This window comes from Acinonyx jubatus, chromosome C1 (assembly GCF_027475565.1).
Source record: "Acinonyx jubatus isolate Ajub_Pintada_27869175 chromosome C1, VMU_Ajub_asm_v1.0, whole genome shotgun sequence".
Taxonomy (NCBI): domain Eukaryota; kingdom Metazoa; phylum Chordata; class Mammalia; order Carnivora; family Felidae; genus Acinonyx; species Acinonyx jubatus.
Window position 1 is genome coordinate 115,022,355 of NC_069381.1, and position 13,862 is coordinate 115,036,216.

The following is a 13,862-nucleotide window of genomic DNA, read 5'->3' on the forward strand; positions in this document are numbered from 1 at the left end:
TCGAAGAACTTGTGGTCCTAAGGGTGGAAACGTGAGAGACAGTACAGTAGATACTGTGACGTAGTGCTCTGGGGCCACAGAAACGGAGTGTCTTGTCTGCCCTGCTCTGGGACCACAGAAACGGAGTGCCCTTGTCTGCCCCACTTCTCCCAGATTGCCTGCTAGGAGAGGCTTCCCAGAATAGGTCATTTTGATGGTGAGTAAGGTAAGATTAGGCGGGGGACAGAGATGAGGAGAAGGGTGTTCTAGGGCAGTCAGGAGCGTGTGCCGGAACAGTGAGATGGGAGGGAGCATAATGGGCTGTGAGAGGCACAGGTCGTTCATTTGGCTACAGCAAAGGGAGTTGGTCAGGGTGAGTGCAAGAGGAGGGCAGGTGGACTGGGAGGGTCCAGCTCATGAAAGTCCTTACAGGCCGCCTGAGCTACAAGAAGGCAGGGCCACATATTTAAGAAGTGGAATGGGTAGGAGTTGGTTTGACTGACATTTCCAAAGCAAATTTGAAACGTATTCAAGCAGTGGTTTTGTTAATTGTACATGATCTCAGCTTTCTGTTGGGTGTTACATAGCATGGTCCCTGAGCTGACAGATTATTTGGATCCAGTGATTACAAGTTACATGGATACAACCAGAGAAAATATCATGACTGGAATGTCTGAATTTCAGATTTGAGGCTGTAACGTGTATGTTTGGATCTAGTTTTGTTTGGAAAATGCATTTGATTTCATACCTGGTGGTGAGGTTTTGGCTGTCCTTTTTCAGTAGTTAATTAAATGTATAGAATGTCTCTTGGCAATCCAGAGTAGTTTCATCCTTTTAAAAATTCTTTGCTTTTTCGGGATTTTACTTTTCATATTATTAAAGGTGCCATTTTTACCTTCTTCCTGAAATTGGGAAAGAAGCCACCCTAGGTTGTCTGACATAACTCTAGGACCTGGTATTTCATGGTTTTAACTATGAATTTTGTGTTATGGATAGTTGAAAAGACAACACTTAATAAGCATTTACAAGAGGTACTGTGAAACATCATCCATTAGTAAAAACTGAATAGGAACCTATTTTCTTCTGAAGAGTTCTTTTTTGAAACAATATTTTGAAGAAAGTTCTCACCTTGATGCCCATTAAGGGGGAGTAGTTATGTGTAAAGTTTAGAGGTCATATATGTCATTCTGACTTAAAAAGGTATTTTATTTAAATTTCTGTACATGGTGAGAACATACATAGATACAAAGGTAGATAAATGAGTAAATCTTTCCTCTTCTTCCTATAGTACTGCTGAGAGATTCCATTTTATACGGTGTCGCATATATTAGTATCTTTAGCAGTAGATTGTCCACTGTTGTGATCATTTAGTCAGTAGTGGGTGTATGCCTATGTGTCTATAAACATTTGGTTCATTGTATAGCAACTTTAAATAGAAATACTTAGAGAAAAAGGGTAAGCATCTTTTAAGAGTATTTCCTTTTGTGCCCAAACCAACTAATAGTTTTAATCATTGCTAAACTAGGCTTGGAATTTGCACTGAGAATTAATTCTACAAATTATCTACAAATTATGTTTGGTTCAGCTATGCTTCATCTGTGGTAAAAATGACACCAAATATCTTCTTCTTCAGCATGTAAGGTTTCTTAAGCAAAACAGGATGTAATTCCTGTTATATAACCAAGAAACAGAATAAAACCCTGCTGCTCTCTTTTTTCTTGGCAATTTATTCCTTCACAAACCGTTCAGCCAAATAGAATAGATTATAAATTGTTTCATTTTGGAGTTTTACTCCGTTTTTGATGGATAATAAAGTTGTACAATGGAGTGCCTGAGTGGCTCAGTCGGTTAAGCGTCCGCCTTCGGCGCAGGTCATGATCTCACAGTTCGTGAGCTTGAGCCCCATGTCGGGCTCTGTGCTGACAGCTCAGAGCCTGGAGCCTGCTTCAGATTCTGTGTGTCCCTCTGTTTGCCCCTCCGCTGCTTGTACTCTGTCTCTCGCATTGTCTCAAAAATAAATAAACGTTAAAAAAATTTTTTTAATAATAAAGTCGTACAAATAGGTAATATCTATAGCAATTATATTTTGGAAGCTTAGTTTCCTTCCACTCATGTCTTGAGAAGGCAATAAAAACTTTTGATTGTTGGTAGCTTACATCCTGTGGATATACATTTAAAATGTTTTCAGATTTTCTGGTTAAAAATATTTTGAAAACAAAAATTTACAGGTGTCAGTGTCCCCTGTTAAATTAGACTCCTGTGTGCAAGACCAAAACATGAAAATAACAGACTATAGACGTACTTCAGGGTAGTTCTCATTATTCCTCTTGGACTTTTGCTTTTGATGGGAGTTCTGGTAGGACTCATCTCTGCCTTAAAGGGCAGAAGTCAGGATTCCCTGAAAACTGTACAGAAGTATAGTGTCTCTTAAGAAATGAAAGCCCATCAAATGGGTTTTCAAGGCTTCCTGGCCTTTCCTGTAAGCACAGCACCACAGAACCACCTAAGAGTACTGCTTCCAGAAAGTCACACAGCAAGCGTCTCTTCATCATCTCTCCCTCTTCTGTTATGCCTTCACATCACATATTCTCCCAGAGAACAGTTTTGGCACTCCCTAATGAGGTTAATTTGGTATGTTGTTTTTTAGCTTTGACCACCTAGTTAATTGGCTTTATAAAAATCATTTATGGATATACTTCTTAAAATCCTCCGGGTAGAGTGGTCTTTGGAAATGGTATTAGAAGTAGGCGTGACTCCTCTCGTGTTTTAAATTACCCAGCATTTGAACTATTGCTGTCATCACTGATACTCGTTAATGACGCATGGGGCAACTGTGGGCAGATGTTTAGAAAATTGTAAACAGAATTCTCTCTGTATATGTTACTACTAGCCTATGTTGAAGAAGCCAGTCAGCACGAATGGGTGACTTAACTTTCTCTGGCTGAAATAGTAAGAGGGTAAACCTTGTTAAGAATTATGCAGATTTTTGTTTCTGAGCATGTCTGCTTATCCCTTTTCATGCTCTTTTTTGCCTTCACAGAGCAGGCTCAGCCTGGGAGATAGCAGGGATTTCCCATTGTTCTAACATGTGCATTAATTGAAGGAAGGGAGTGGAAGCAGAGTAACAAGTAGTCAAGAACCATAAGAAAATGCTCAACTTAAGTGTGTGCATGTGTGAAACACCATCAGGACTGTTTTTATTGTTTTTGATTATTTGTTTTGGAGTGGGTGGTGGAATAAGATAAGATTTTCGATGCCTTTCAGCAAGGAACTCGGAGGTGCTCATGTAGGTACCTTATGTCACAGTACCCTTCTCATTTAATTGATTGGGTTCTTTCTTCACCATTCCTAGGGGGGGCGGCTGAGACAGGAGAGGCAAAGTGGCTGGACCAGGGAGGTCATTTCACAAATTGGATGTGGTATTGATCCTCTTAGGGATAAGCAACATTTCTTCATAGGTTCTAGGCGACTTCCCATGTGTTGGTATCAGTGGGTGCTCCCTCGTTTTTTGAGGCTTTTAACATTCAGGCCATGTGCCATGAGCTGGTTTAGAATTATCAGGAAGAATCTGTTGATCAAATAGTCACTGCTACTTTGAGTGCCTCCACGTCACTGTGGCAAAATGAAGGAGAATGTAGGAAGCACTGGCGAGTCCCACATGAGGCCCGTCTTGACGGATTTGCTCAGATTACACTCCTGCGCTTGAGTTTTTCCTTGCTTGCCAGTGCAGACCAAGCGTTGGGACGTCTGTCACATAACCGTAGGGTCTGGTTCAACTCTAGCACTGAACAGAGACCACAGTGGGGAGCTGATTTGGTTTCTCACTTCCGTGTTCTCCTTTGTCAAGGAATTTAATGATTCTGGTTTGTAAGACGTTCTTGTTCCAGTTTGCTCATGTAGTAAATCCACCTTGGCTCTGAAATCATAGGCCATCCTCATTACGATGTAATAAACATGGCTGCTTTTACATCAGTGAATCAAGTTTATTTTTTCCAAAGTTTTCGGGAAGACATTTCTGTCCAGCCCAGAATTGTAGACCCACTCAAGATGGACAGATTTATTGTCCCCACATTCAGTAAGCAGGATCATTTCTGAGTATTTTGCCAGTTGTGTCTTTGTTCCTCAAGTTAAATTAAAAACCAAAAACATCATGGTCTTCTCTGAGCTTTACCGCCCAGTTATGTTAGACCTTCAGTTATTCATGTGACTCTGTCTTCTCAGCATTTTATAACGTGACAGTACAGTCATTGTTAATCCATTATCCACAGATGATTTTATTGCAGTATAACGAATGAGTATAATAAAGTTATCTGTGGATAATCATACAGTAATTGGCTGTTCTTAGGTCGGGGGGGGATCTTTTAGCACGAATATTGGGATTGTAGTTCACATGCTGTCGACTCATGTGTAAGGCGTGCCGGATAAGAGTGCTTGAGTAGGGGACCACAGGCAAACCTGTTTGGGTTCCCATAGAAAAAGCAGAGATTAAATGTTGGGACCAGTAAATAAAGGGATAGCAATCCCAACCCTTTGTTTATGCTGGTTTAGATAATTAAGTATGTTGGAAGCATCTAGATACTTACTTGGAGTGGGCAGGTTCTCCAGCTGAGTCAGTCCTTAGGACTTCTCTTTGTAAAGAAGCCCAGGCTAGAAAGATGAGCCCCCTTCCTTTTAATTAGGTAAGTTCATGTATTTCAGTGACCAGAGCCTTTATTCTGCTTTTTAACCCAAAGTAAATTATCTTTCTAACAACAGAGCGTATATGAAAATGGCTTTAGTCTTTTATCATCTTGATGAGAAGTTGGCTAAAGCTGTAAAAAATGATCATTTTCTGAAACGCTTTTGACCTTGTATTTCCTGATTGTTCTTTGGAAAGCTTTCTTTTCATTTCTTACATTTAGGTGTTATTTCACCTCCATAAAAAACCCCACAGCTTTCCGAAGCATTGAGCATTATCGAGTTTTTACACAGACCCTCTCCTGTTGTCAGCACGCGAGTCAGTGAGGCCTCAGCGGGGAGAGTCCTCACGACGAACCCCCGGCACGGGCAATGTCATGATTACGTTAACGGAATGTAACTGACGTTTTGTGAGTTTTTCTGTCTTCATTAAACTTCTTCACCTTCTCTGAAACCCCTCATGCTGCACACTAGCACGGAGCAGCCGTATCCCTCGACCCAGCATGAGTCAGGGGTGCAGCCGCAATACCAGCTGTGAGAGCAGCCGCGATACGAGCCCCGCTCGGGGCTTTCCTCCACTCGGTGAGTACACGTAGGCGCTGGCTCTCAGAGCAGAGTTCCTTGCCCTGCTCCCAATGCTTGTCCCACACACTGCGAGGCGGAATGACCTGCTGTCCTTCCTCTCCTGTCCTTGTGGTCCTTTCTTCTTTCTTTCCTCCTCCCTAGTTACCCTCTGTTGCCCCCCTCTGCATGCTTGAATTTTGGCAGTTTCCAGTTTTTATATATGGGAGGAAAAAAACACCACTTCACTCTGTACTGTTGCCATTTGTGACCACCTGCCAGCATCCAGGTTGGCAGACAGGCAAGCCCGTCTTGTGGTCACTTCTAACCTAAGGGGACGCTCAGCCAAAGTCAGTTGCTTCTTAACAGTAGAGTTAATCCAAAATTTATCCTCTGTCATTGTATTTCGACAGTTTGTGTTTAATTTCACCAAAGGTCAGGACACACGTGATTCAGTTCAAAGACGGAAAAAAATTAAAATCATGAGAATGTCTAGGAAATGAAATGTGCTCAGTTTAGGGCTGATAATATTAATCTAAAAAGCCTTGTGGCAGAAGGTACTAGCCATGCCTTGGCTAAGCGAGTCATTTCAGTGCTTTCTTTAAAGCAAGCCCACAGTAGCTTTTTGATAAACTGCTTATGTGTACAGCACAGTGTACGACTTTACAACGTTTATTGTTAATCAGAGATTTTCATTCTTCCTGGGCTCAATAGGCTATGCAATGTCTGTGACCTGATACCATCCCAGGGCAGGAATTTACAACAGTTGGTCGCCATAAGGTGGTGTCAGTACCTTATCTTGGGTCACGAGCCACGTGCCAGTTTGGGGCTGCTTGTCCACAACGCTCCGTCTCTCTTACAGCCAGAATTTGTATTTTCACAGTTTTTAGGATTCGAGAAAAACAGACAAAAGAGAAACATATTTCCTTTATGAAACACTGTGTTTGCCTTTTCTTTTCAGGCTCAGTAGTCTAAAATGGACATATATTTTTACCTAGTGCAAATTATTAATCCCCCAAGACCTCTAGAAAGAGCACATACGTTTGCAAAAAAAACATTTTGTATTCTCCAGTAACTGTGTTTCAGTTCTTCGCCACATTAATTGCTGTAAAGCTGTATATTTTCCTCCTGATAAGCATGACAGGTGGAAATTATAAGATTAGGCCTAGGCCTGACGTTGATATATGGAATTGTGGACTGCAGCAGTCTCTTATTTTGACTCTAATTATGTAACATTAGACGTTAGGTCTTTCAAATATAAAAAATGTCACTCCAGAAGCTGGATGATAGATCAAAAGCACACAGTCTTAATATTTGCCTCGTTCTTCTCCTGATGTCATACACTTCTTTCTAATATCCTTTTATATCCCATCAGTAGCAATAATACTTCCTTATGACCTGTTGTCCTTTATGAACTTAAAGCCAGGCCACATGGGTCACTTGACTTAGTGAGAAGACACCTTTGTGAGATAGTCTACCTGATTAGCATGAGATCCCAAGTGGAGCGACTCACCTTGAACACACCAGCTACTCCACAGCAATCTGAAGCAGCAGAACAGAATTCTCAACAAATCAGGGGCAGCAGTGATGATTTTTTTTCTGAATGAACTGGTGATTTTTCCTTTTAAGTTAAGGCTGTATATCTCTGCGTCCTTGCTGACTATTTGGCCTTCTAAACAACCTGTTCTGTAAGTGAACAATTCAATCTGCTTATTGGTTATTGGGTCTCTTAGAGGCAGTTCCGTGTTTTTCTTTCCTATATGCACTGGTATTTTTGTTACTGTCCACGGAAGCAGCCTTTGTAATCCAGGATGTGGTCAGTGGACCAGGCAAGGTGTGCTGAATTCTTGAGTTCCTAATTGAACCCTGAGTACTTGAGTGATCCAGTCTGGTTTTCACTTTCTTTGGTGAAATTGATCTGCATAAGGGTCTTGGTGACAACCCAGAATGGTGAAATGTGCAGTCGCTCCTACCAGGACAGAAGATGTGGATGAAGCGTTTCCCTTTCCTAACAAACCAGCATCAGCACGTGCTTTCTGTTGGCCAGGGCAGAGTTAACATCTTGTCAGCTGAGTTTGTAGGCATGCCCTCTTTTCCTCCTTGGGGTAAATCTGTCTGTAAAACTTTTACCCAGCAAGAACAAGAGCGGTCCTCGTGCGCACGGCCCCCCATCTGAGCAGGTACCTGTTCACACTCTGGGACGGGTGTTACCATTATCCCTTTTTTATGAATGACAGAACAGAGACTTGAGGGAGAGTAAGCCAGCTGTCCAGGTCACACAGCTAAATGGTGGAGCTAGGTTTTGAATCCATTCTGACTTCAAAGCTTGGCTGCTCCCTTGCCTCATTTGAAAGTTCTGATAATTTAGCATCTTTCATTTGTTCCTCGGAAGTGTATTAAATACTTTCTCTCCAGGCTTAAGCACAGAGAAAGTGTCCGGTAATGTTTCTCAATTACGATTTCCAGGTTTGGAGTTAAGCCATGGGAATTCATAGCTCAGTCCCTGAAGGTGGTGTCCAGGGGAGCTCACTATGCCCTTTAGACAATATGACGTTTCCTTCTTATTCACGTTAATAATTGTTTCCCACCCTCTCTGTAAATTAGTGAGATTTTTGTGTTAGTGCCCCTTTGGGTCAGTTTATATAGCCAGGTTTTGTTTCAAAAAAGGTCGGTGGGGGGGTGTGTGTGAAAATAATTACATTTTGGTGATTATATACTGGTTTTAAGTTTGCTTTTTTTTTTGTTACAAAGTTATCTTGGACCATTTTAATAGGGATGTTTCTGTGGTTACAGTGACAATATCAAAATGAAAGTAAGGGCTCAGCTGTAAATCAGGCTCTGATTGTAAGAGGGTCCACCTCGGATTCCATTGTTGGGTGTTCACTTGAGAACAAAGGATTCATTCCATGACAGATTTACTGTAGAATAGCCTGTTGAAACAGAACCAAAGGACGACTTTCTAAGCAACCTTCAGGCGTTGCTTAAAAGGTATTTCCAGTTTAAACTACCAGGATATGGCACTGATTAACGTTGCACAGTAAATGGTATGCTTCAGTCTTAAAAAGTATTTTGCCAGTTTGTTTGTTTAAGGAAAGTGATTATTTTATATCTGTTTTAGAGATTGCCAATTTATTTTTGTGCATCCTGAGGAATTAGAAATTCCCTTTTTGTGAGCTGGTAGAAATTTGTCCTTATCCACGAGGCAGCTTTTGCTATTTGATACCACTCGTACCACTTATGAAGATACGTGCATTTTCATCAAGTGACATGAGCTTAAAAAAATAAAATTATGGGGGCGCCTGGCTGGCTCAGTCGGTAGAGCATGTGACACAATCTCGGGGTCGTGAGTTTGATCCCTGTGTTGGGTGTGGAGATTACTTTAAAAAAAAATTTTTTTTTTTAAATTCTGTCCAAGAGTTTGAGGTTTTGGTATTTTACAATGAGACGGAAGTGTTCACGTGCACAGGATACTGCACTCTGTTAGCATAGGTGAGAAGTGGTAGCACTGCTGGGTAGTACTTTGTTTGTCCAACCTGGGAATTTCCCATGATGCAACCACCGGGTTCCTTTCAGAGTAAGGAGTGTAAGCGTGTTATCTCTTGGGGTTTTTTCCCTGAGGTAAGGAACCATATACTGCATGGCACTCTGCTCCAGAAATTGGTGATTTGAACCAAGTCAGTTTCATGGTTATTTCTGAGAGTTATTCTCTCTACGTGAAGACGGAGTTGAGCATGTAATTCCTCCAATTGCTGAATTAATTCGCTCGTGAATATCTGCTAATCAAGTGATATTTAACGTAGACATGTAAGTCGCAGTTTACTCGTAACCATCGCTGCCACCGCCAGCACCAGCAGCGTACCAGCCCCCACTGCTACCGCTACCACCATTTTACTCAGTGCCCGGCACTGCCTTAAGTGCCTTATATAAGATCTCTCGCACCCGTCTCTACTCCCAAGAGGTACGTACCCTTTTTAGCACATTTCCAGATGCGGAAGCTGAGACACAGAGATGTAGAGCTTCGCCCAAGGTCGTCCCGTTGGTTGTGACCAAAGCAGGACTCGCCCCCGGCTGTCGTGCGGAGCTGGTGCGCGGTTAGCCAGGGTACTGCCAATGCCTCGCCAAGAAAGCTCCTTAAACCCGTTCCGACTAAATTCCCAACAGTGAAACGACAAGTTCGTTAATCGTTAGGATTTTTGTGCAGAAAAACAGCAAAAATTGGGGGAACACAGGATTTCATTTGTTGAGCCCCCTCTCTTGTGACTTCCTTCCATTTCTGTTCAAATAACGTTATGAACCTTTATGCTTTTGTGTTTGGTGCATGGTCGCATATGCATCATGTACCGATGAGGCATCTTGTGAGCTGAGTAAATAATCCATTCTCCTGATGCTCCACCGGGTATAGACGGTGCTCTGTGACTCCTGACGTCCTTCATGTTGCATACTTCCATAACGGCTGCCTGAGGCTTCGCGGTGCGAATATAAACGTGGAGTCTGAGCTTAGGCACCGCAGACAGTGCCTTCGTTGTGCCTGTGTGTGTAACAGCCGTGTGAGAGCCAGCAGGCTGCCGCGGAGCTTGGGGATCGGCACTTGCTATCCATTCATCTCCAGCGCCATTTCCGTTCATGAGAAAACATGGCCTTGTTGGGAGCAGTCCCTGCGTTTCCTTCAGACTGTGGCATTTTCTGTGTCGGGTACTCGTGTGTTAATCCTGTGGGTGTTGCCGTTCCTTTTACCTGCAGCCTCTCGACGTCATTCCAGGTCCACTAGTGCCCTCTCCACTGCTGAGTCTGTTGGGCAGTCAGGTGAACAAGTGCTAACTGCATGATTCGGCTTCTTCATACGTCCCGTCTCACGCTCATTCTAGCATTTGTTTCCGTCAGTGTCGCCTAGCACTTGGCATGTATGCACTTCATGTTTGTTTTCCCCAGTGTGCTTTGGTTTTTTTCCGTTGTTGAATGTTTATGGTTCTGTTAATAGGCCGTAGATGCTTTATCGCCTGTTTGACAACATCATCTCTCCAGTGCTCATGTTTATGTGAAAACAAAACAGAAACACGGGGAAGGGCTTCTTCCCCCTCTTTTTAGTCCCTCCCTCAGGAGAACAAGCACCCAAAATAGGTATCATGAAAAGGCCCTTTGGGGAAATAGGGTATGGGTGTCATCCAACAGTCTTGCATTTCCAAAGTCTTTGCTCCCAAAAAGTGGTGATTACTGATGTTAATTATTAGTGTCAGGTTCTGGTGATCTGGAGGAACTATCTAGTTACCAGACGTCCCAAATCACAGAATACATAATTTCACAGGTATAAATACTGTCCTAAAACTTACGGAAAAACAAGGTCACGATTCAGATAATCAGGTCAGGCCGAAGGTAGCCTTTGCAGCCTGTGGTCCCCAAATGTTTCATCCCAGCCCGCTTTAACGATACCAAAAATCCCCTGGTTAGCCATTTGGGGCAAAAAGTAAGCATACAGAAATATATAAGTGTGCTGGCTTTTTATACGCTAACAGTCCCTACTGACCTGAGTCAGAGTTCCTCACCTGAGCACGGCAGTATGTATTAAGTCACAGACTGTTGATGCTGACAAGTGTCACCCGTTCACGGAGTTACTTTCTCTGTTCTTCCTCGAAGTGAAGCGGGCTGTGCATTTTATTACTTACACTCTGTTGGGTACACCCTCCAGAAGATGAGGGCACAGGCACACGCATCCGTCTCGGGGAACGGAGCTTCATGATAACACAAGAGCAGTGAGAGCGTAGAAGAGATTGTGGTCTGGTGAAAACAAAAGGCTTGTAACCTTGCTCAAATCCAGACAAGCATTTCCCCCTCAGATTTGAAATTCAAATGATCTGTGACATCTATCCAGTGACGTGCAGTCACTGTATGGCGGAGCTGGATGCATCTGGGAAGCACAAAGTAATTGCATTGTTCTTACAGCTTTAATTTTGTGTGTAAAAGCAAAATATCAGTATTATCCCTGGAGCAGGAATTGCTGGCATGTGATATACTTTTTGTTTTTTAATTGTTTTAGAGTCCGTTTTATTTAAGTTTATGCTGGGTAATTTTTAAATGGCTTATAACTGAATTACTTTCGTTTTGTTACTCATAAATCCCTTACTATCTACCCTTTTTTAATGGAAAAAAGAACAAAGATGATGTATAAAACTATATGCACAGCAAATTTCAAATTTACACGAGTTTTATATTTCAACTGATAATACACACACACACACACACACACACATACACATACAGGGAGACATCTAGATATTATTGTTTTGTGGTCTCTTATATGGCACATTTAATCATCTTTTACATAATGACTTAAGACATCATGCAGTCTGACCAACAAGTACATTAAAAAAGGGGATAGTATAACATACAATTTTTGTTTCTTTATAAAAATTCATGAGTGTATAACGTTTTGGTTAGCGGTGTTTAAATTTTTTCCCCTTTCTGTGGCGCTGGAAGGTGAAAATTTTGAAACTGACATGTTTAATGAGCTAAGGAACACCTCACTTTGAAACTTCTTGTTTCCTAAAGAACTCTCGTTACATATCCAGAGTTTTAAACATATCACTTTACAAGAAAGATCAACTCACGTAAAGCAGATTTAGCTTTCCTTTTCCCCTAAATGCTTCATTATGAGAATATATATACATGTTTGTATATAGTCCAAACAGTGTCTTATTTGTTCATAAAAAGAAAGCACTTTTTTATCTAACATTTTTCTTCAAAAATTTTTTTTACACGTTAGTGTTTTAAATAAGAAACGTTTGCCAGTAAATAGGTGTGAGACACTTAGGAAGTATGATTTTTATATGAACTTTTCTCCTGTTGTATGTAGCTCCAAGCTCAGCACCTCTCAAGGAAGGCTGCTCACCTGACATAATGGGACTTGTAAAAAGTTTGCCTTCTTTGTCCATGATCCTTAACATAATGGAACTTAAAATAATTAAACTGCTGGAATTTGTTTTAAATTCCTTGGATTGTATCCATTTTGTTTACATGTATAAAGACTATCATTTGAAATTCAAATCCTTTGAGAGACTCAGGAAAATTTTATATTAATGTTATCTGAGTGATTAATGGTTTGCAGTGGAGATACTAGCTTTTTCTGATGATCATTGAAGACTTTGAATAAAATGAATTTTAAATAACCTTTGGTGACACAGGCATCATGAACAAGTACCCAAAATTAATTGAGCTCAGTTAATAAGAACAGTTAAACAGTAGTGGCACTGACGAAAATTTGCAGAGATCAATTGAACACATTAGTTTCAAATTTTAACTTCTTATTACACATTGCATTAGAACTCACTTGTCAAACCACGAAGCTCCCTAATTAGTTTGAGCCGAACATCAGGGCCACTTGCCTCCAGAGGGAATGCTAAATAGATCAAAAGAGTCAATGCCACCGCCCAGCTCACTTCTAGAATAAGCTCCCCTCTCTCCCAAGTCTCAACACTTTAACAAAACAAAACATCATTAAAGAGTCATTTCAGTTGTCAGGACGCTTTGTGGCACGATAGCATTCAGCGCTAACAGCTTGACCTCTGCCGCTGGTGAACAAGTCAGGTCTAGTTAGGACTGCAAGGGAAGTGTAGTTCTGTGTGGCTAGAGACTTTCCAGTGCCTCTGTCCAGTAGGTGGGAAGAGGCAGGAGCCCCTGCAAACAACTGAGAAAATGTGAATTAAAGTGACATATCTTTGGTTTTGTTTTTTGAATAGACCGGTTTGGGCTTGGCCAGGCAGGAAGAATACCTGGCTCTGTGAATGCCATGCGGGTTTTGAGCACGAGTACGGACCTTGAAGCTGCTGTCGCTGATGCTTTGGTAAGAGTCACGGCGCGTGCAGTCTCTCTGACTTACTCATCCGCCATTTTCCTCACAGAAGATCGCCTCCAAATCAGCGTCCTCAGGCATCTCCGGCACTGTGTGAATTGTGTAAATATTGTGTACACCCTGTGTAAATAACGTGTAAACTTGTATTATTATCTCTTTCTTTTGAAACTTGGATCCCTGTACAGAAGTGAAGATTGGCCTTACAGAAAACACTAGCATCAAGTATTTCTTCTGTGCTCTTCAATGTCAAGGAAGTTTTGATGTCATTGGGCTGCTTCTTTTTCCCTTTTTTCTCCATGTTTTTTTTTTTTTTTTCAGCGTTTCCTTTTTTCATTCTGTGGCTTCTATTGCTTTACAGGCTCTGATGGCATAGCCTAAACACATCATTATAATAGTAGGTAACAGTGTGAGTGGTTTGAAAATCTCACACTTATTCGATGACCACACTAGTTGTTCCATACAATTTTACATTTGTTTCGTCTTTTAAAATGAGTCATTAAGTCCTTGTTAAGGGAACTTTCCCAAACGTTAATGCCGATGGACTCTGAGGACATAAAGCGCTGGTGGAATGTTTTTGCCTCAGTATAATGTAGTTTCTAAAAATATATAATAATAATAATAATAATAATATAAAGCAGTTAGAGATCCTTCAGTTTGTGGTTATAGCCAAACACTCCCTGGTAGAATCAGCTTGTGGTCAGATTGCCTTCTAAAGATGCATTTCAACTGGCAGTGACACTGCCTCTAGCATATTCTAGTTGATGTGCTCAGCATTTAAAGCAGATCCTCTTTAGAACTGTCT

General features: G+C 41.5%; 1 protein-coding gene across 11 annotated transcripts in view; it reads left to right on the plus strand.

Moving 5' to 3' along the window:
• CLASP1 (cytoplasmic linker associated protein 1) overlaps window positions 1-13,862 on the plus strand; it is a 272,484-nt gene that overhangs the window by 189,074 nt on the left and 69,548 nt on the right. For 5 of the 11 annotated variants that reach the window (XM_053214873.1, XM_053214874.1, XM_053214875.1 and 2 more), the window contains 3 exons: window positions 5,131-5,238; window positions 9,958-10,020; window positions 12,948-13,051. In XM_053214873.1, the coding sequence (XP_053070848.1) occupies window positions 5,131-5,238; window positions 9,958-10,020; window positions 12,948-13,051 (275 nt within the window). The remainder of the gene's footprint in view (window positions 1-5,130; window positions 5,239-9,957; window positions 10,021-12,947; window positions 13,052-13,862) is intronic. The other 6 variants (XM_053214877.1, XM_053214879.1, XM_053214878.1 and 3 more) reach the window with 2 other exon arrangements.